Below are 21914 nucleotides of genomic sequence, written 5' to 3' on the forward strand. Positions count from 1 at the left end.
TCCAAATCCTAACCATTGATTTTAATATTAATTAATGGTTGTGATGAATTGCAATTAATTCTTAGTGTGGACATTTTATACTCCCTTCTCTTGAACAAATACATGAGATACACCAGTGAAAAGGAAAAACGTATATCCCAATTTAGTTGTCTTTACCATTCTCTTATAAAGAATTCTACTTATCGAATTCAAGAAAAGATTGTTTTTTTGTTTGGATCTCAAAAAGACTACAATTGAATGAGATATTTTTTATTCATAATCAAAACATCACAATGCAAGAAAGAAATTGAATAAAAATCATAAAAGTATTTTGCAATTTTTTTTAAGATTGTCGTATTACTGGTTCCTTTTTTTGTTTTTGTTACAATTGGTACCGTTTAGAAAGAAGGAGCATATAAACCTAATAATGAGGATTAATAGCAATTGATCACAACCTTTAATTAATATTAAAATCAATGGCTATGGTTTGGAGTAACTCTTTATACTTACTCTTGGAGTCAATGGATCCCTCCTCATATATATATATATATATATATATATATATATATATATAATGATGTCTTAGTTTTTTTGACGTCATTTGCTTATTTTTCTATATTAAATATGAAAAATATAAATTTATATTTATGGGTTAATGTAGTGAATGAGGGTACATTTGAACTCTAAGTCAAGAAATTTTTTAATTTCGCATAAACACTGAGACCCAAATAATTGCTAAGAAAAAAAAAACCTTTTGGTTCAAAAAAAATAATTTGAAAATTTAGTCTCTATCTGATTTTTTAAAGATTTTTCATATTTTTACATAATTGTCGTATTTTTTACTTATTATTTTCAATGACGCAGTTATATCTTTTTTATTATTATCAAGACATAATTGTCTCTTTAATTATTGTGAACGATCAAAGTTTGCACATATAAGTAAACTTTAAGACTCATTAAATATATGTTTTCCTTATTTGCATAAATTGTGGTATCCTCTATAAATACAAATGCAAATGTTCAAAATGCATAATCCACATGGCATTCCAAAATTCTCTATACATACAATTGCCACGTGTCCTATTTTAAGAAAACATATCACAAATTGCTAAAAAAAAAAAAAACATATCACAAGCAAGTTTTTTTGTTCTAATGATAGCATTAAACGGTTGACTATGCTAATTAATTCACATTAATGATATTTCCTTTGATTTGAAACTATTGACTATGATCCTAAGATTATTTTTTTTGTCTTGAAACCGTGTAAAGACAACAATAAAATATCATTGAGTGCATTTTAATTTTAGTAACTTTTCAATTTGTATAGTCAACGAAAATATACTTGCCCTTGTGCTATAAATAGTTTTCATGCTCAATATTGCTTTGCCATTCACTGCCACTCAATCATTCTTATCAAATTTCTTTCTTTTTAAACATGTTCGAATTTTCTTTGAAAGAAGATGCTATTTTTATCATGTATAATTTTCGAGTCAGTATCAATGAAATACAAGAAGTCATGGCAACATCACATAGATTTTGTCTCAACTTTACAGATAAGACTAAGATCAGACCTGTTGATTATGGAATTGTGCCTTATTATTCCTATTTTTTTACCCATCCTTCAATTTTTCTTTCAAAGAGTTACAAATCTGAAGTTATGGTCGGTGAGTTTCGATTAAGTTTATTAAATTTTATAAAACATAATAATAAGATATAAAATATTTTTAAGGCCAATATTTAACTACATAAGTTTGTGTAAATTTTCAAGATATAATTGGAATGCTGGCTAAAGTTGAGGTTGAAGATGAATATATTTTTTATGGTGTTATGACGAAGATTATTTCTATGGATCTAGAAAATAATGAGTTTGTTTACTTCATTAATCTTTGTCGATTTATAAAATCTATATTTTACGGAATAGTAACACGAAAATGTTTGTGGTATATTTAGTTATCGATTCAAGTGTATTCTCCATGGCCATTTTGTGGATGACTTAACCGATTTTATACTGTCTGGATCTTCTAACAATGCATGTGTTGTGGTTTCCTTCGGCAACTTTGATCGTCTTCGTTAAATTTTACGTATGTAAAATTGTATATAAGGACAAACTATAAAACAACGGTATACTTATAGCATCTAAAAATTTAGTTTAAATAATATTTTGCATTTAATCTCTTAATATACTATCTTATTTAACTTATATTAACTATGAAATCAAAATTTTATCTAAATAAATATTTGAAACATCGTTTTGTTAAGGACACCATTGTTTTTTTTTACTTTGCAAAACATATAATATATTTTAGAGACTAAAAAAAATAGCCTAGCGCCCGTGCATTGCACGGGTTAACACACTAGTGTAGTATAAAAATACTTGAGAATACAATAATGAAAATAAATGTTGACATTTTAAAATAGAAAGACTCGTTGAAATTATTGATCGTCATATTGATTGTTTGTTAATTGGACTTTTTCATCAATTAAAATGATTCTGAAGGAAATGTTTTTGAACAACAAATTCACATGAGACGGGGACAAAAACCATGGACAGTTAAAACCTACATTTTTAGGCAACTAATAATATATTTTTTTTAAATTAAACCGATATCTCTAACTCAATCTCTATCTTTATAATAAATATTTTACGTTTATTATAAAGATAGAGATATCAGTTTTGATTATATTTACAAACAAATTATAGATTAACTTAATGCGTGTAAAGAAATTCAATTTTAAAGCAATTTAAATGTAGCTCTGAAATTGTTTATTTCATTTTACGTGGTATTCAAGGGCAGAGATACCATTGACATTAAGTTTATTTGAGGGGAATTGGATTGGGTTTTCTTAAGCAAGGTTTGAACATAGTGAATGAAAAAAATGAAGCTTCACTAAATGTAGTTCACACCAATAATATGATTAAAATTGAAAGATACCTTAAAAGCATATACAAAGGAACTCCCCCACTTAGATCTCTAAGTATGTTTCACACGAATAACATTTCTTTTTCCCTTCTTTCATTCACTTAATAATGTATTTCTCAATAATAACTAATGATGTGACTATTGATATCTATAATCTTGTATCATATTCTCACACAAATAGCATTTCTTCTTTCCTTCTTTTCCAAGATGCTTCAAGGAGTATATTTGGTTTATCACTTGTATCCAACAATCCTACAAAAAAATTAATCACTAAATTTTATCAAAGAATGCAACAAAATCACAAAAACCACAATTCATTAAGAAATTATAAACCAACAACATCTAGTGCATCAATCTGATGTGATTCAAAAATAATTAAAGGAACACTTGAGAGAGATGATATTTGTTATAATAAAGTTAAAAAAAACTAACTCAAAATGAAATAACGAATAAGGGTTGGAACGCAAATGCAAGAGAGATACTCATAGAAGTGCAAAACATGTGTAGCTCCGGCATAAATCAATGGAAGACAATAACCAAATAAAATAAGAGAATTAAAGAAAAAAATGACAATGCAACAAAGAGAAAAAAAATAGAATTTTAGAGAAAACTTTCAACAATATGAATTATGGATCGAAAGAGTGTTGTGAAAAGTGTGAGAACTAAAACCAATATTTATAGTCAAAGACATCAAAATCAAAATAATCATTCCCTTGATTCATCATGATAAAGTGAAAAATAATATTGTATTTTAATGTTCATCAATTCATACATATGAAATTAGAAACAAAATCATGAAATTTTAAACCCATGATTTTCTCTTATTGATTCTATTTATTTGACCTTTACACTTTTTTTAGAGGGACAACTACACATCTTATTTTTTTACCAAACATAGATATGTATTTTTTTTTGACAAATAGATATGTTTTTTATTTATTTAAATCTAAACGTGTAACAAAAATAAATTTTAAATTATACAAATATGATATGTATTGTTTTTTATTTTATTTAGTAGATACTAAGTTATCTATTTCAATTTATTAACCCATCGGTTGCGGCTCATCAGAGCATGTAAATGTTCGGTTTCCATATTGGTGCATTAAATACTCCTACAAATTTTAGCAAATAACATTTTGATGTTTATGTGAAACAAAACATTAAATGCTCCTATGAACAAAAGGTTGCCACGTGTACTATCAAAATAAAATAGCTGAAATGTTTATAATAGAGATAGAGATTCCATGTATACACCATGGTTAGTATCCAAAAAATGTCTCGCACACAATTATTTCTACAGTTTTTTTTAAAGAATTATTTTTACAGTTGTGTTTTTATTTGGCAATAATCAAAACATTAAAATATCAATTAAGACTTTGATTTTAATCCATATTTGATTGGTATTCAGTAATCGAAATTGTGAGGAGAGATTTACCATAAAATGTTTCTTAATATAGAATACCAAAATTGTATGACATCAGTTACTATATTAAAAATTTACCATATTATTATATTATTATGAAAATAAAAATAAAAATAAGATCATTTGCATTAATTGTCAAATGCATGATATGCATGACATTGTTTGATTTGGTTTATAGTGCTGAAGAAAAGCTTTAAAGAGCTAAACATTTCTATAAACACATTAGAGGAAAATTCACAAATGTATAGTATATAGATATAGATATAGATATAGATAGATATAGATAGATATAAATAAAAAAAAATTGCAACTCCATGAATTTATAAAAAAATTGCAACTCCATGAATTTATAAAAAAATTGCAACTCCATGCGTTTCTGAAAAAATGGTCTATAAAATTCATTTTTTAAATATTCATTGTTAAAAAACACCAATAAGATAGATTCACATTTAGTTCTCTCCTTTATTTTTTTAATCAAAGAAAAATCAATGCCACAAATTAGCAAAAAAATAATGTATAAAATTATTAGTTTTTTTGGAAATTAATTTACGTCTTAATATTTATTTTAAACATGGAAACATGATCAATTACATATTAATACTAATTTAATTTATTTAGGCTTAATTACAATATTAGTCCAAATCTAAGTTCATGTTGACTTTCTTGAATTATATAATTTGTTAATGAGTATGTGATAGAACACAAAAATAGGCCATAATAATATTGAGATATGATGTTCATCTTGACATTCTTGATTCAATAATACGTTCTTCTGATCTATCATAAAATTTGTCGAGGAAAACACCTGAAGATAACAAAATCAAATGTCTTAAATTTATTGGTAAATTTGCTAAAATGAAAACAAAGTGACCATATAGCGAAAAAGTTAGCATTTTTCTTCTTTTCTGAAACATAATAAGTTAGCATCTATCTAAATATTAAAACGAAAGTGAAAACAACAAAGGGAGACCCACAATCTAGTACTCATGATAGAAAGATTATATAAAAAAAAATAGTTTTACAAACCTATGTAAATTAAACTACCAACATATGAAAGATTATATAAAAAAAAAATTAAATAAATTGAAATAGAAGATGAAACTTGAATAAAAATTGAACTGTTGTCATTATGCCATATGCAATGCGTGCAAAACCCTTGCCAAAATCAAATAAAAAATATGTTAGTATACAGTTTCAACCAACTATTAACGTCCTTTCAAAAAAAAAAACCAACTATTAACGTAAAATACAAAAAATAAACAAAATAAAATACAAAAAAATACACAGAATTTCTTTATATATAAAAAAAAGGACAAAATTAGTGAGCAATAAAAATAAAAATTGCCAGAACCAAAAGATCAATACTTGTGAAAAATGTTTACAATCAGAGGCTATATTTATAGTAAAATAAGGTTAATAGTGAGATGATGAAAAAGATGCAATCAAAAGAAATAAGTAACTTTAATGCATATCATTGACCAAATCATCAAAATAGCAAATAAATTTAAAAAATTATTAATCACAATTATGTAAAGAATTACATTAGAGAAATATTCCTTTTAAGGCTTTACTGATTTAATCACAATCACAATTATCAAATGCATTGTTTTTATGATGCCACATGTCACGTTACAACCACAACTATCAAATGCATTGTTTTCATGATTTCATGATGCCACATGTCACGTTTCTATGAGGCTTCCATAGAAAAGGTCGTAAATTTATATTATATAGATGATATATCCTAAATAGAAAACATTATTACTTAATCAATTACATATATATTAAATATATTAGAAACATCAGGTAGTCCGCACATATCGGTTTTCCACTGTCTATCCCTCGTATCTCAAATGTATCTGAAAAGTATCAAATAATTGTTTTTTTAAAAAAATAAAATTTAATCTTCGAATACTCTCCTGATACGTATCGGGAAGTATCGTGCACGTACCGGTGCAGGATACACAGGGATACACAAAGATACAATACGTCATCTATTTTAAAGTACGAGTCTGAGAGGCGTATACTGTTAATTTGACCAGCCCATTTAAATATCAATTCCGCAAGTTGCGATAGCAGCTTGGACATCAGAACTTGCACGATAATTACTTGCTAAAAGCAAAAATCATTGGAAAATGTGAATCTTTACAATCTTCCATACGTGCCATGTTACCAAGCTCGGAGTATTAAGATTGCACTTAAGTGCTAACTTCATTAAAGTAACATTTTTTTATTTTGGTACAACCATTAAAGTATGATTTTATACTCTAGTTTCACAACACAAAATCCGACGAAATCGTGTGTGCTTTTTTTATAAAAAAATAGAGAAAAGTGAAATTTTTAATAATCCTCATAGTTATTGTACAACCGTCCTCGGATAATTTGAATTATACCTTAAAATAACGGTTAAACTTTTGCCAATTACTAGTAACTAGTATTTTATATATAAATAATAAAGGAAAATTCTATAGTGAAGTTATTAAAATGACTTTTCTGGTGAGGTTATTATCTTTTTTTGGTTATAGTTTGTATATTTTTTTTTTTTGTTATAGTTTGTATATTATTATCTATGTATATGCTGTTGGAACAAAATGTGTTTAACAATGAACCTTAAAGAGTTTTGATGATAACAAGGTATTAAAAATTGTAAATTGGACTAGCTAATATTTGTTCAAGTGTACAGGACCATAATTATAAAGTTACATCATCATTGGTTCTGAATGAGCAAATAAAGAGCAAAGGAAACAACAAAAATTTGAAGCTTGGACGCTCCTGAAGGCAACTTGTTACTGAAGAGAAAAAGCGCTCCTGAAGTTAAGTCGCTTCTGAAGTAAGGATAGTGCTCCTGAAGACAAGAAGTCCAGAAGTCATATCATCAGAAGCTGCATCATCAGAAGCTGCAGAAGTCATATCATCAGAAGCTGCATCATCAGAAGCTGCCTCATCAGAAGCTATTTCACCAGAAGCTGAATCTCAACTGGATTTGCAAAAGATTCAAGAATTGAAGAATTATCAATGCAAAAGTTGTCTATTGGATTCGAAAACACAAACAAAGGATTAGTGGAATTTTGCAACGGTCATTTCAAAGGTGTTTGAAGGCTTGTGCTTGCAATTTGGACGAAAGCGTTGACATTGTACTTTGTACGAATTGTACAACCACGTTCTCCACTACTCTGTTTTGTGTCCACGCTACAAGACAAGAAAACAGCTCCAGAATACGGTTACGCCTGCATAGATGTTCCTTTGGATAAGGAATGGATTTCAAATTTGTTCTTCATAGGACAACAACCAAATCAGGCAAAAGATCATTGGTGAAAGATCAAGCTTCAACAACGACTCTTTGGTGTGCTGGCAATTTCACAACGTCTCTTTCACACCTCTATATAAAGGAGTGAAGACCTAGAGATTTGGTAATGCATGAACGCTGAACGAAAGACTCATAACATTTTTACAAGTACCAAACCTCTGCTGAAATTGTTCTGCATTCACTTAGAATTTCTTTGTCTTATAGTCATATCTTAGAAATTCTTAAGTCCATTGAGTCTGTATCTGATTTGTATTGTGAGCACCTCTGATTGTATATCAAGTGTTCAACCTTAAACAATTTTCTGTGTAATTTTGTTTAGTTAGGAAGTCTCTTGCTTGTGTGCTTGAGCTAAGGAAGTCTCTTGCTTGTGTGCTTGAGCAAAGGAAGTCTCTTGCTTGTGTGCTTGAGCAATTGTAGTCAGATATTACTCTTAGTGAAATCTCCTTGGAAGTGCAAGGGGGACTGGACTACTTCCGGATTGTGGAAGGAACCAGTATAATTGCTTTGTGTCGTTCTTCTTCTCTCTCTCTCTGTTTTTTCCGCTGCATTTAGATTCTGATCATCACTTCAGAAGCTGTCTCACTGAGCTTCTGATCAGTGTATTCAGTTGTTTAGGAGAAACGAAGAATTTTTCAAAACACAATTCAACCCCCCCTTCTTGTGTTTTTCTCACCTTCATATGCATTACTCACTGTAATTTTTTCACGCCAAAAAAAATTGTAACGTTGAGGATACAACATAATAAGGGTAAGGATGAGGATATAAATAAGTGTAATGATGAGCATATAAATTTATTTATAATTATTTATAATTTACGTTTGAGCTTATAAATAAGAAAGTATAAAATATAAATCCCTTAAAAAATGAATGTATAAATGTTACAATACACAAATGTTCAGTTTTATACAAGTGTAATTAAATTATAAAAGGGTAAGAATGACTTTTTGATAAATTAATAAGGGTAAAAATGAAAGAAAAAACAATAAGAAAAAGTAATTTATGTTTTCTATGAGGACTGATTTGTAATAAGAAAAAATTTAGACTTAGAGTGGTCCATCAACGGTACACTAGTTGAAATGGCATCAAAGTTATACTATTGGTTAAATAAAATAACTTTTTAAAAAAATCAGTTTTCTAATTGTACCGTATAACTGCCCATAAATAAATCTCGTAAGCTTGTGATGATGAATAAGATCAGAATCACCCTGGATTAATAGACCAACAAGATCCTATATTTATGCAAAATGTGAACAAGTTTATTGGATGACACGTTATCAAATACTATCCTCTTTGAAAATTTCTTGGTTTTTCATACATATCCCCGGTGGCGGATCTTGAGATATTTTGTTGGGGGTGCCAAATATTGATAGAATATATATTAAAGAGTTTCAAAAAATTGCCAGTTGCATGGAGGGCACTGGTTCAACTCCCACCAGGACTGTTTTTTTGAATATAAAACTTTAAAAATACAAATGAAAATATAAAAAAACAGGGTGTGAAACAAACTTTAAAAATACAAATGAAAATATAAAAAAACAGGGTGTGAGAAAAACAGGGTGTGAGAGGAGGAAAATATAAAAAAACAGGGTGTGAGAAAAACAGGGTGTGAGAGGAGAATTGAACTCACGGCCAGGAGGAGATGGATGAGGGGGTGTTTGACCACTACAACACCCGTTAAACTGTGATATATTATTACTAATATGATATTTATAGAGAAGTTGGGGGTGCAGTGGCACCTGGGGGTCTCAATAGAGATCCGCCACTGCATATCCAACATTGAAGATAAATCCTCTTTAAGAAAGTGTCAAATATTAAGTATGGATGCTTACACGATAAAAAAAAAAAATGAAGGTTGAAGATTTGTGAGTAGTCTTCTTCTATAGTTACGAATCAACTATTGATTTCTCATATCATATGACATTAACTAAGTCCGTTAAACACAATGGTATTACATTCTTCTCTTTATATAACCTCTAAATTCTGATAATTATTTTATCAAGAATTTATTGATATAGTTGCTTTTATTTGGTTAAGCCAATGAAGATCAGAGGAACAGTGTAAAGTGTATTCTTGAACAATTTTGTGTGCTATCTGGTTAAAAGGTTAGCCAAGGTAAAACTAGTGTTATGTTTTACAAAAATGTGAGTCGTGAAACACATGAGGTTCTTAAGAATATATTAGGGTGTAGATCTACCAACTCTTTGGGGAAATACATAGGAGTTCCACTTCTTGGGAGAGCTCCTAAGAAAATAGATTTCCGATATATTATTACACCCCTTCATAATAAGCTTACAATTTGGAAAGCAAAGAATCTCTCCTTTGCAGAAAGGGTAACTTTGGCAAAAAGTGTGATTGGAGTTATTCCCATTTATACTATAATGACCACAAACATACATAAATTGTATTTTTTCCCTAAAAAAATAAAATAATAAATCGATCCTTCTAAGAAATTTAGAGGTTGCAAAGAGGTTTTATTTGGGGTCACATTATGGAAGGGAGGCGTTATCAATGTTGTTAGTTGGGATAGCGTTACTCGACTGAAGCATATGGAGGCCTTGGTCTACGTCGTTTGGACATCATGAACAAAGCTTGTCTAATGAAGTTGGGGTGGGAGGTGCAAAATAATGGAACAAATTTTTGGTGTTCAGTTTTGATAGGGAAATATGGTCGTGGAGTTTTGAGTTTGATAAATGCTACTCCTAAGTCTACTAATTCGAGCCTCTGGAAGCGTTGGTCATTTTATCGTCTATTCTTAATAAGCACTCATTTTCGGCAATTGGTAATGGACTGAATATTAATGCATTGGGCATGTGTTGGATTTAGCCGGGTCTTAAAGTAGTAAACATGGATATTGATATTCCAAGTTCATTAGTTAATGCTAGAGTGGTTGATTTGTTGGATGATGAAGGAAGTTGGAATTTGAAGATATTGGAGGATTGGCTTCCTAATGTTTTGTTGCAAAAGATGTTAGCCATTACCCCTCCTGATGGCGTGAATGATGAGGACACTCGGATGTTGCCTGATGGTTAGCATGACCTTATCTCTATGACATCAACGTATAATAAGATGTGTAATTATCCATATATAGTGGACCACAATTCGTGGAGCAAGATATGGCGACTCAATACTCTGAAGCGAGTGAGGTATTTTTTGTGGATGCTTAGATATGGAAGGCTCATGACGAACTATCGTAAAAGCAGCATGAATCTTGGCACTCCCTATTGTCCTTTCTGAAGTGATGTGATCGAGATGATGCTACATGTATTGCGGGATCACTTTCAATGCATGGCCTTATGGTTGCATGTTGTTAGATCCTAAGTCGGGGGAGTTATTTTTTAACTCAAATTTGCAACAGTGGATCAATTTGAACTTAAAAGGACATGCTGCGTGGAATGGTATTTCTAATCGTAAAGCATTTTGGGCTAGTGCTTGTCATTCCTTGCTGAAGTGGCAAAATAAGGAAGTTAATGAAGAAAATTATCAAAGACCCATTCAACCACATATGAAAATTGCTAGATATGCCAACAATTATGGCTTAGCTGTTAAATTGGATAATATTGTAACCGCACTTCCAAATATATTGGTGCATATTAAATGGAGACCACGTGAAGGAATATGGGTTGTGCTTAATACTAGGTGGTTTTTTTTTAAACTCTTAGGTAGTTGTAATATATTGATGGCTGAGATCTGGGGTGTGTTAGAAGGATTACAATATGCGTGGAGTTTGGGGTTTTGGAATCTGGAACTTCGTATTGACTCATAGGTTATGGTTAATATGCTTGTTGGATTACATTGATTTTGTCCTCCTAGAAGGATTTTTTGTCAGAAGATTCATCGTTTACTGCAACTAGAGTGGGAGGTGAAGGTTTTCCATACCTATTGTGAAGTCAATTCGTGTTTTGATGCTCTTGCAAATTTTGGTTGCAGTTTGGGTTCTACTTTGATTTGTTATGAGTCTTATCCGACTCAAATTAATCATTTACTGTCAGCTGATGTAGCTGGGGTCAATATTCATTGGTTGATTTTCGTGTAGTCTCCTTTCTCTTTTGGGCTTAGACCCTCTTTTTGATTTTAAAAAAAAGATTCCATGTTCGGAAAAATTTACTTTCATTTAGGCTCAGTTTGAGTTTTGATATAAAATTTCGTTTTTAAGCCAAGCATAATACTGGGGTTTTTTCTTTTTCTGTGATTCTTAGCACCATAAACATTAGATTAGATATGTCAAAGTAAAGTTTTTTTAGAGGAATATCAAAATTAATTAATAATATCAACCTGTTTAACATAAATAGTACTTTTATGAGTTCATATACACATTTTTTTTTTGCGTATGTGGTGTGCTTCCTCTCTTTCTTTAAAGCTCATTCAGGCGTCATCTTTAAAATTGAGTTTTTATTTAAATATTTTTTACGGGGTCTCGGTGAATAGGCTTGTAAAAAACATTGAGTTCATTTTGATAAAGTATGATTACCAAAAGAAAAAAGGATGAAAAATTTACGAGCTTTTAACTCAACTCTCTTAGAAAAGTGGTGTTGGGGGTAAAAAGAGAAAATGAAGGTCTTTGGCATAATCTCTTGGTGAATAAATATAGGCTTTTAAATAGCTTGATGAACAGGGAAGGAAGTAGAAATTCGTTGTGGTGGAGACATATTTGTAGTATTGAGAGGAGTGCTGATAGGAGTCAAGGGAGATGGTTTCTTGAGAATATGTAAAAAAATAAAAAAAATAGGAAATGGTTGTAACAATTTGTTCTGGTATGAGTTATGTTTAGGTGGGGAGGTGCTAAAAAAATCGCTTTAGTATATTATTTAATCTTTTAGTGGATAAAAATATTTATGTGAAGGAGATGATGATTTCAAGTGGTTTGGAGGAAGTGGGTTGGAGTTGGAGAAGTAGCTTGTTTGCTTAGGAGGAAGAGTTAGTTGAGGAATGTATGACTCTGTTAGCTAATTAGCTAATTTTTCTCTACATGGTTATGTAGAGGATGTTTGACAAGAGTTATGTAGTGACATATACTCAGTCGAGGAAGCTTATGGATTGATCTTTAAGTTTGATTTAGTATTAGATTCTCCATTGTACAAGAGTTCTTGAGATAATATGGTTCCATCAAAGGTGACTCTCTTTATTTGGGGATTGTTAAATGTTTGCCTTCCAATTATTGATAATCTAATTTGTAGGGGTGTTCGTGATATAGTATCCTCTTTGTGTGTAATGATGTATCATAAATAAAGCATCTAAACATTTTTTTTTTGGGTCATATATCTTATAAGTTATGATTGGATGTTTTATCTTGCCTATATATTAGTTGCATTTTGTCGAACAATAACTATAGTCATGTTACTCAGTTAATAATAGCTTTAATATTATTCAAAAAATAAGATTTTAATATTATGTATTTTTTTATAGAATTTTTTAATATTATATATCATATTGTAGTTCTATTTTTTATAGGGTATCATTCTTTAGCGGGTCAATTTTTTTTAAGGCCTAGTAGGTCAATTGGTAACTTCTAACTCAAGTCTCATTTTTTTACTTTTTTTTATTAGCCTCTTCTAATGCGTATTAGTCACAAATTAATTTTTTTTATACAATGATCTCAATTTTATCATTCAATATGTAACCAATTTTTTTTTATCATTCAATACCTATTGTTAAGCATATATTCAGTATGGAATATGTGATATACGATCATTTAGTGAACTATTCAATATGAAATTTATATAAAAGTTTACAAATACGGGCTTTGACCCTCTCTTGTAAAATAAACAAAAAAAAAAAAATTGCAAATATGTTTTTTGCTTGCTTACAAGTACGTTTATCATTCCTTAAAAAAAAGTACGATTTTCATATTTGGATTTTTATTATATTTTTGAGGATTTTATTATTACTTTTACTTAATTTACACAACACTCATTCTAATATTTTGTTGTTGTTGAGGAAAGCACTCATTCTAATATTGTTTGGCAAAGGTTTTTTTAAATAAATTTAGTCTTAATTTTTTTTTAAACAAAATGCAGTGATACATTCAGTCTTAATTTTCTTAAACTCCAAGAAACAAGAACATTTATGTTGTGTTTGGAATAGCGGTGGAAAGCCATCAAATTCACATATTTATGCTAATGCTAGAATTTCCAGCTTTGTAAAAATCACACGTTAAAATGGCATCGGGACGCGAGAAATTTGATTTAAACGTCCATCTAAACGGAAGCTTAGTCTTAATTACAGCTAAGGGTTGGCCAACATGTTTGACACTTGGACCCTTTAACAAGATTTCTCTTTATATATTTAGTCTCATAACATAAAAGAATAATTTTTTTTTATTTCTTTCCAAAATTGAGGAAGTGGAAAAATTTATTAACTAAAGTACTATTGATAGACATTTACCAAACTACCACTTCAAGGGTAAAACGGATGAATGAGGAGTCGATCTCATTACCGATAAGCTCAACTTTAACATCCTCTACCACTAAGTTAAGGTTGTAGATCTAAAATGTTTTAAAATAATAAAATGTTTTAAAAATATGCCTAATATTTCGAGATCAATATTAGGCATATTTTTGAAACATAAAAGTATAGAATTGTTTTATAAAAGAAAAAACAATTCTATACTTTTATGTTTCAAAAATATGCCTAATATTGATCTCGAATTAACCTTTACCAAAAATATGCCTAATATTGATCTCGAATTAACCTTTACCAAATTTCAATCTTTTATATTTTTACTTTACTTTATCCAAATTTCAACTAACATATTGATCTCGAATTAACCTTTACCAAATTTCAATCTTTTATATTTTTACTTTATCCAAATTTCAACTAACAATTCTTAGAAATCGTGGTTGGGCCTAACACCTTAGAAATCGTGGTTGGGCCTAACACAACCCCACAAAACCGGCTTGTGAGGTGAGGATTGCCCCCACTTATAAACACATTGTCAGACCATCACATATCCGATGTGGGACTCTTAACACACCTCTCACGACCAACACTATTGGGCTTGGTTCGTGGACATAAATGGTGGGTGGTCCGATAGCGGAAACCTAATAGCAGGTGGCCCAATGGATCTTGGAGAGGCACTGATACCATCTTAGAAATCGTTATTGGGCCTAACACAACCCCACAAAACCGGCTTGTGAGGGGAGGATTGCCCCCACTTATAAACACATTGTCAGGCCATCACCTATCCGATGTGAGACTCTTAACAACAATCTTTCTAATTCGATTAAAATTCTATGGGCTAGAGTCAAAAGAAAATGTAAGTTCTTATTTGGTTAAAAAATAATGTGTTGCCCTAAAAAGAAAATGAGGTCGTCGATTATTAAAATACCATGTGCGACAGCCAAAAGAAAAACGACCGCTGTTTTATAAAAAATACCATGTACTAGAGTCGGATGATACGTGTTTTCGAATCTTATTTTACGGTGAAAAGTTATCGTCAAATATACGTTCATTTGAAAAAATTATCATAATCATCAAATAAGTTTTGAAACTTTAGAGTTTGTCTATTACAATCATCCTTTCCATGCAAACCATTTCAATTTTCTAGACATGCTTTGCACACAAAAAGGTTCCTTTTAATGATCAAACTATTTGAATGGATTCTCCTAATAATCAAGTAGGGGGTGAAGTGTTAAAAAAGAACTTATAAGTATTCTTTTTATTTATAAAAATTTGACTTATACTATAGTTTTCTTAACTTGAAAGGTGATGCCAACTTGAGAAAAAGGAAAGAGTGTTTTTTCTTCTCAAAATATAACAATTCAAATTTATGTATGTTTGATTTCACTTTTAAGATGTTAGAATTGATTTTAAGGGTATATGATTGATTTTTGTATATAATGGATCAAATTAATAAAAAAATTAGTTAAATGTTTGTTTTTTGAAAAATATAAAAAAAGAATTAAAACATAAGTTTTGTATATAAACCATTATTTACACTTGAATATAAGGCAAGCGGACAACAAGCTGCGTCGCTAGACCTTTCTGGATGGCAAAACCGTTATATCAGTCTGTAATTTGGTATACATACTTATCTTGTTAAAAAAAAACGTTATATCTTGATAATTTTTATTACTGTTTGTTTTTACAGAAAATATGAGTCCATAGTAAAGTTTAGTTTTTAAAAATTTGAAAGTAAATACGATTATTTTTTTGTTTCAGAAAAAAATTGTTTTAGAAAATAGAATAAAACTAGCAGCAATGAAATTAATCAAAGGGCATTGATTTGTACATAGTACAATGTCAATGACCGAATCGCATTGAAATCAGTAGTTTCTCAATTTTTCTTCCCCAAACATTCTCTCTAACCTTAGCAAACATACGTATTACGTAGTCTTGTACTATACTGTATAAAAAAATATATATTATCATAGGTAATAGAGCTAAGATTTAACAATAGGTGCTCGAAAAAACAAAACATCAGTCAAAATATACAATAAATTAAAAGTACACATGAACTGTTTTAATAATAAACATATATGCAAAATGACTAAATGAAAAATTGATGTATATGAAGTAATTTTAAAGAATATGCATCAACTTTTTAACTATCTATTTTATTTATATTTTATATCGGAGGTATCTAACAAAAGATGTAGTCTCATGTAACATAAAGAACTAAAACTCTCATTGTGGAATTTTCTTTAGGTCTAGGGTCTCGCATAAGACCCTAATTCTTAATTTGACTCCACAATACTTTTTATTAAAATAATCATTGTACTCTTGCATTTGTTGAAATGTAAATGACAGAGTTATTAGTTTGACCCATTTAAACCTTTTGTTAGAGGACTTTCATTGAAGTGATCAAACGCTTATTAGATACTATTGTTAAAAAATTATAAAAAAATAACATGTACACATGAAACCCGTTTAAGGCATCAAAATTGAGAGTCTCATTGTGGATGCTCTCATGACAGTAAAGAAATGACTAAGAAAGAAAAGAAAAGAAATATTTCAATAAATGGAATAAAATGAGAATTTGGTCAAAAAAAAAAACAAAGAGAAATTAATAAAATAACAAAGAATTGTACCAAATAAAAAAGAAAGAAAGGACAAAAGGTAAAAAAAAAAAAAAAAATCTACATCCACATCTACAATACATTACATACATCACATGTATAAACACATAGTCCTCTTTATTATCTTTCTAATTAATCTCTTCTCTCTAAGAATAAGTTGCTTTTGTGTAATAGAAGACCAAATGTAAGGAATAGCAGTAGTAGTGTTGGAGTATATAAGCTGAAACCTCACTTTACCGACCCTATTGTGTAGAACAACAAGTTATTTGTTTGAGTGAATTCTTCTTTCTTGAGAAGTGCTTATTTTTAGACTGTCTTTGTGTTTTTGTTTTGTGTTCAGTATCAGACACCATTCAGTGTTCTGTGTTCTCTATAATAACCATTCTCTCTCTCTCTCTCTCTCTCTCTCTCTCTCTCTTCCTTCAACAGAACAAGTTCCTAAGCTTGGTTCGGACATTGGATTTGCAGTTAAAGTCCTCTAGAGAGAGACCAAAACTTTCAAATTCCATTCTTTTCTCTCCACTCTCTCTCTCTCTCTCTCTCTCTCTCTCTCTCTCTCTCTCTCTCTCCATATTCTCTTCTTCATTGTTCTTCTTCTTCATGAGTGTTTTTTGATTTGTTCTGCATTGTTTCAAAAATGGTGTGTAACCATCTTTGAGTAACAGAGGATCACCACCACCATCAAAACTGTTATGTCTCTATCTCTTTGAGTTGAGTAAACACATAAAAATCAGAACCAGAGAGAGAAAGAAAGAGAGAGAGAATTCAACAGAAAAAACCCGTATTCTAAGGGTTGTTTTTATTACTTGTACTTTCATCTCATTCTCAACTTTTTCATCTTTAACCCTTCTTGAAGCAACCAACTTCATTGTTTCAATTTCAACACAAAAAACTATATTAGATTGGTTATGTTCTTTTGTTAATTCAGAAACAAAATCTACATGAAGTTTTATCAACAATGAGAGATGATAACTTGAAGAAAAGCAAGGTTTGTACTTTGTAGTAACTAATAATGCTAATTGGTTTTCCTTCAAATTCATGTGCATTTGTTTCTGTTATATATGTTCTGTTTAATTATGTTCTGTCATTGTTAACTTTCTTGTTTTTTTTCTGAAGCTTTCATGGCCCAAAACTTTGGTCAAGAAATGGTTCAATATCAAAAGTAAAAATGAAGACTTTCAAGCAGATGATGATGTTCTTTATGGAGGTGATTACTCAGTTTCATGTAATTAATTATGTAATTAACTGTTAGATTTGGAATCTGAGGTTTCATTCAAAACAAGCTTCAATTGTTCTTAAATTGTTTAATTAGTCTTTGATTCGAAACCCGAGATCCGCAACTTGTTTTTGTTATTGTTGTTTCAATTTTACCTTTTTTTTTTTTTTTACAAATTTGAATTTTGTGTATTGTGTGGTTTGATGAACTTGACAGTGGAAAAATCACAGCTTTATTCACTTTATGGTTTATCTTTTTCAGGTGTTGATGAAGAGTGGAGGAACAACTGTTCAAAGAGGGAAGAATGCACTATCAAGAAAAGCAAAATAGGTTCAGTATTCATATACACTTTGCTCTTTCTTAGGACCACACCATTCCTAAACCCCACATACATAAAAGATAAAATTTAATTTAGTAACCACTAATCCTACTGTTTCATAAATCTTTTGTCCTTGTCTTCTTTTTTCACCACTACTCTGTTGTCTCCTTGTTGTATATATCTCCTGGAAAGATAATTTATAATATTTAAATATACAGAAAGAACAAAGAGAAGGCATTCAGAAAGATCGCGGCGATGTAAGGTTGATCATGATGCAGCTCAGGTTACAGATGTGAATAATTATAGGTATGTTTGTTTCATTTTGCATAATTGTTAGTATAAGATTTTGATTAATTGTTATCCTATTAAGTTCTTTTTTATGTATACAGAATCTTTTCCGCGACTTGGAATGTAGCTGGACGATCTCCTCCGAATTATTTAAATCTGGAAGATTGGCTTCATACCTCTCCTCCTGCGGATATTTATGTTCTAGGGTAAGTTTCTGATTATGTAAATTGTAATGTGTATTCTATTCTTTAGCTATATAATGGTCATAATCTGAAATAATTTGTCTCATATTTCACTCAGGTTTCAAGAAATCGTACCTCTCAATGCTGGAAATGTTTTGGGGACAGAAGACAATGCTCCTGCTAGAAAATGGCTAGCTCTTATTAGAAAGACACTAAACAGTCTTCCCGGAACAACTGGTGAATGCCACACTAATTCACCGCTTCCTGATCCTGTTGTGGAGTTGGATTCTGATTTTGAGGGATCAATGAGGCAGAAGGCAACCTCTTTCTTCCATCGCAGGTCGTTCCAATCTTTGAGTCATAGTATGAGAATGGACAGTGACATGTTGGTGCCACAAGCATGCCTTGATCGCCGTTTCAGCGTCTGCGATAGAATGATATTTGGTCATAGCACAGGTGACTATGAACAAAATTATAGATGGGGTTCCTCGGATGATGAAAACTGCGACTCTCCAGTTATAGCGCAATATTCACCGATGTTGTATAGAGGGTCTGTCTCTATGGAGGACAGAGATAGACAGACTGAGAACTCGAGATATTGTTTGGTTGCTAGCAAGCAAATGGTTGGGATATTTCTAACAGTTTGGGTGAAAAGCAATATTAGAGACGATGTTCGCAATATGAAAGTGTCTTGCGTTGGCAGAGGGTTGATGGGATACCTCGGAAACAAGGTAAATTTGATCAAATTCTTTGAAGAAGGGGGTTTAAAATGAAACTAGAGGATTCAATCTCATTTTCTTATGCTTTTCAGGGTTCAATATCAATTAGCATGTCTTTGCACAAAACAAGTTTTTGCTTCATATGTAGTCATTTGACCTCTGGACAAAAGGAGGGTGATGAGTTAAGGAGAAATTCAGATGTAATGGAGATTCTCAGAAAGACGAGGTTTCCCCGGGTTAATGGCATTGGCGATGAGAGTTCACCTCAGACTATTCTGGATCATGAGTAAGCCTTCATCTCTTTTCCTTCAATCCTTTCCATTCCTTGCAAGGCTAATAAAATTCTTGGTTTAATTGGTGTAGTCGAATAATTTGGCTGGGAGATTTAAATTATCGGATAGCCCTTACTTACCGTGCAGCAAAAGCTCTTGTTGAGATGCATAATTGGAAGGTATTGTTAGAGAATGACCAGGTATGATACTTTGTACTCTTACAATATGCCAGAGGTTTTTGTTTCTTGTCTTGAAGTATCTGAGCGTTGGATTATTTTTTTCTTTCAGTTGCATATTGAGCGGGAACAAGGCCGTGTCTTTGAAGGATGGAATGAGGGGCAAATATACTTCCCTCCCACATATAAGTACTCAAACAATTCAGACAGATACACAGGCGATGATAGACACTCAAAACAAAAGAGGAGAACTCCAGCATGGTATGAATACTTGTCGCAGAAAATGTAATCTAGGAAACAAATGAGTGTCACTAGTATTATTATCAAAAGAAATGTGCTAGGTCATTATTTTTAAACTATTGCATTGTTGGTGTAAATTTGATTAAAATCTTTGTTGTTGAAGGTGTGATCGGATCTTATGGTATGGAAAAGGCCTCCGCCAATTATCTTATGTTCGCGGGGAGTCAAGATTCTCTGATCATAGACCAGTTTGCAGTGTGTTCCTGGCAGAAGTCGAGTCTGTTAGCCGTAACCGAATCAGAAAATGCTCTAGTTGCTCAAGTTCAAGGGTCGAAGTGGAAGAGTTGCTGCCTCATTCAAATGGCTACAATTATACCGATTTGACTTTCTATTGATGAAATGCATCAATATTTATTCTTTCTTATCAACTTGATTACATAAAGAAACTGATGTACAAAGTGTAACATACAAGGTAATTCAAAATTTCAGGCTAGTTGACTCAATTTGCACAAGTTGATGCAAAAATTTAGTGAATAGATTTATGCACAGTGATGAATTTGACCATTTCTACCTTCCTATTCCTAATACAGTTATTGGTTGAGACTCTTGTATGTCTTATTCTTACCCTTAATTAGTTTTGGTCCCCCTCTTGTTGTAGGTGGGCACTGCTATGAGGAATGCTAGCTTAGCCCCAATTGTGATGTAGACATTCTGTTATTCTCACATTCTCATAGAAGGTTGTCCTTTGTCTTCTCTCATTTTCTCACCGTCTTCGTCAATTTTCTTTCTAAAACTCTCTTCCCTACCTCTTTGCTGCAGCTGCAGAGTTTGGTTTTTGTCTACAATCACCAACATTGGATGTTTTGCAGCTAACAATCTTTTTGGCAGTTTCCTTTATCTATACAAATAGTATCTCAATTCTCATTGAAAATAAGGTAATGTAATTGTTATTTACACAATTACACTTGTTTTACCCCTTAGTGTAGAATTAGCAACAAAAGTTGACTAACACTATAATTTTTTTTTTATAAGAGTGAGAGGAAATTTTATTATTTATTTACGGGATGGAGAGATATTCGGCCATATATTTCTCGATGAGGATTTGAACTATGTTATGTCCCTTTAGTTAGGTAGTCACATGTAGCTCGGGTGATGAGCTGAGGAACACCTTAGAAATAATAACGAGTAGGTTCAAAATTCCAAATCTAAGAACTAATTACTAACATATATAATCGACTAATTTACCAACATACCAAAAAGTAGGAAAAAGTCAGAAAACACATGCAATTTTGCATAACAGTGGAAACTTGCATAATTATCTTATTTACACTTTTGGTCTTTTGCAGAAACAATAAAAAGAAAGAATGCTGTGAAGAATGCTCATTGTTTGTGTTAGAAAAGACATGTGCAAATTTTGGTGGATATGAAGCTTCTTTTACTTGTGGAGGCTAATGATTTCACTGAGAACTATTAAAGTGAATGAGTAAATTTATTAGTTTTCAAATATTTTTTTTGTTTTCTCTTTTGTGAATAAGATGAAAGTTGGAACCAAAAGGAGAGAAAGAAATGTGCACAATATACATTGCTTTATTGGCTTTTATCAGCTAGTCATCATTTGTACCAAATTCCAAATTATGACTCTTTTTATTCTTTTGAATTTTCTTTTACTTTCATTCTGATTCTGGTATGATTCCTTAGGTAACGTCAACAACTTTTTCCATCAATCTTTACTGAATATAAATGTGGTGAATTCAGCCCATGCTTAATAAATTTTTAATTGGTTCTCTTTTCTGGTTGAGTCATAAGGTTTGGAATATTTTTAGTGTTAGAATTTGGATAAATTATCCTAATAAAGAAT

The 21914-nt window shown here is 30.9% G+C and overlaps 1 protein-coding gene across 1 annotated transcript; it reads left to right on the forward strand.

Annotated features, from left to right (window-relative positions):
• Window positions 1-16888: 16888 nt before the first annotated feature.
• Window positions 16889-21688, forward strand: LOC146956504 (type I inositol polyphosphate 5-phosphatase 4-like). The gene is made up of 13 exons (XM_085729212.1): window positions 16889-17632; window positions 17761-17851; window positions 18122-18190; window positions 18398-18485; window positions 18569-18673; window positions 18768-19380; window positions 19461-19654; window positions 19732-19840; window positions 19929-20077; window positions 20220-20528; window positions 20715-20793; window positions 20876-20991; window positions 21403-21688. The coding sequence occupies exons 1-10, from the start codon at window positions 17603-17605 to the stop codon at window positions 20449-20451; spliced, it is 1680 nt and encodes a 559-aa protein (XP_085585338.1). The 5' UTR covers window positions 16889-17602; the 3' UTR covers window positions 20452-20528; window positions 20715-20793; window positions 20876-20991; window positions 21403-21688.
• Window positions 21689-21914: the final 226 nt, after the last annotated feature.

The sequence above is a fragment of the Medicago sativa genome, chromosome 1 (genome assembly GCF_051527215.1).
Source record: "Medicago sativa cultivar Bolivia chromosome 1, Bolivia_mono, whole genome shotgun sequence".
In the NCBI taxonomy this organism is placed as follows: Eukaryota; Viridiplantae; Streptophyta; class Magnoliopsida; order Fabales; family Fabaceae; genus Medicago; species Medicago sativa.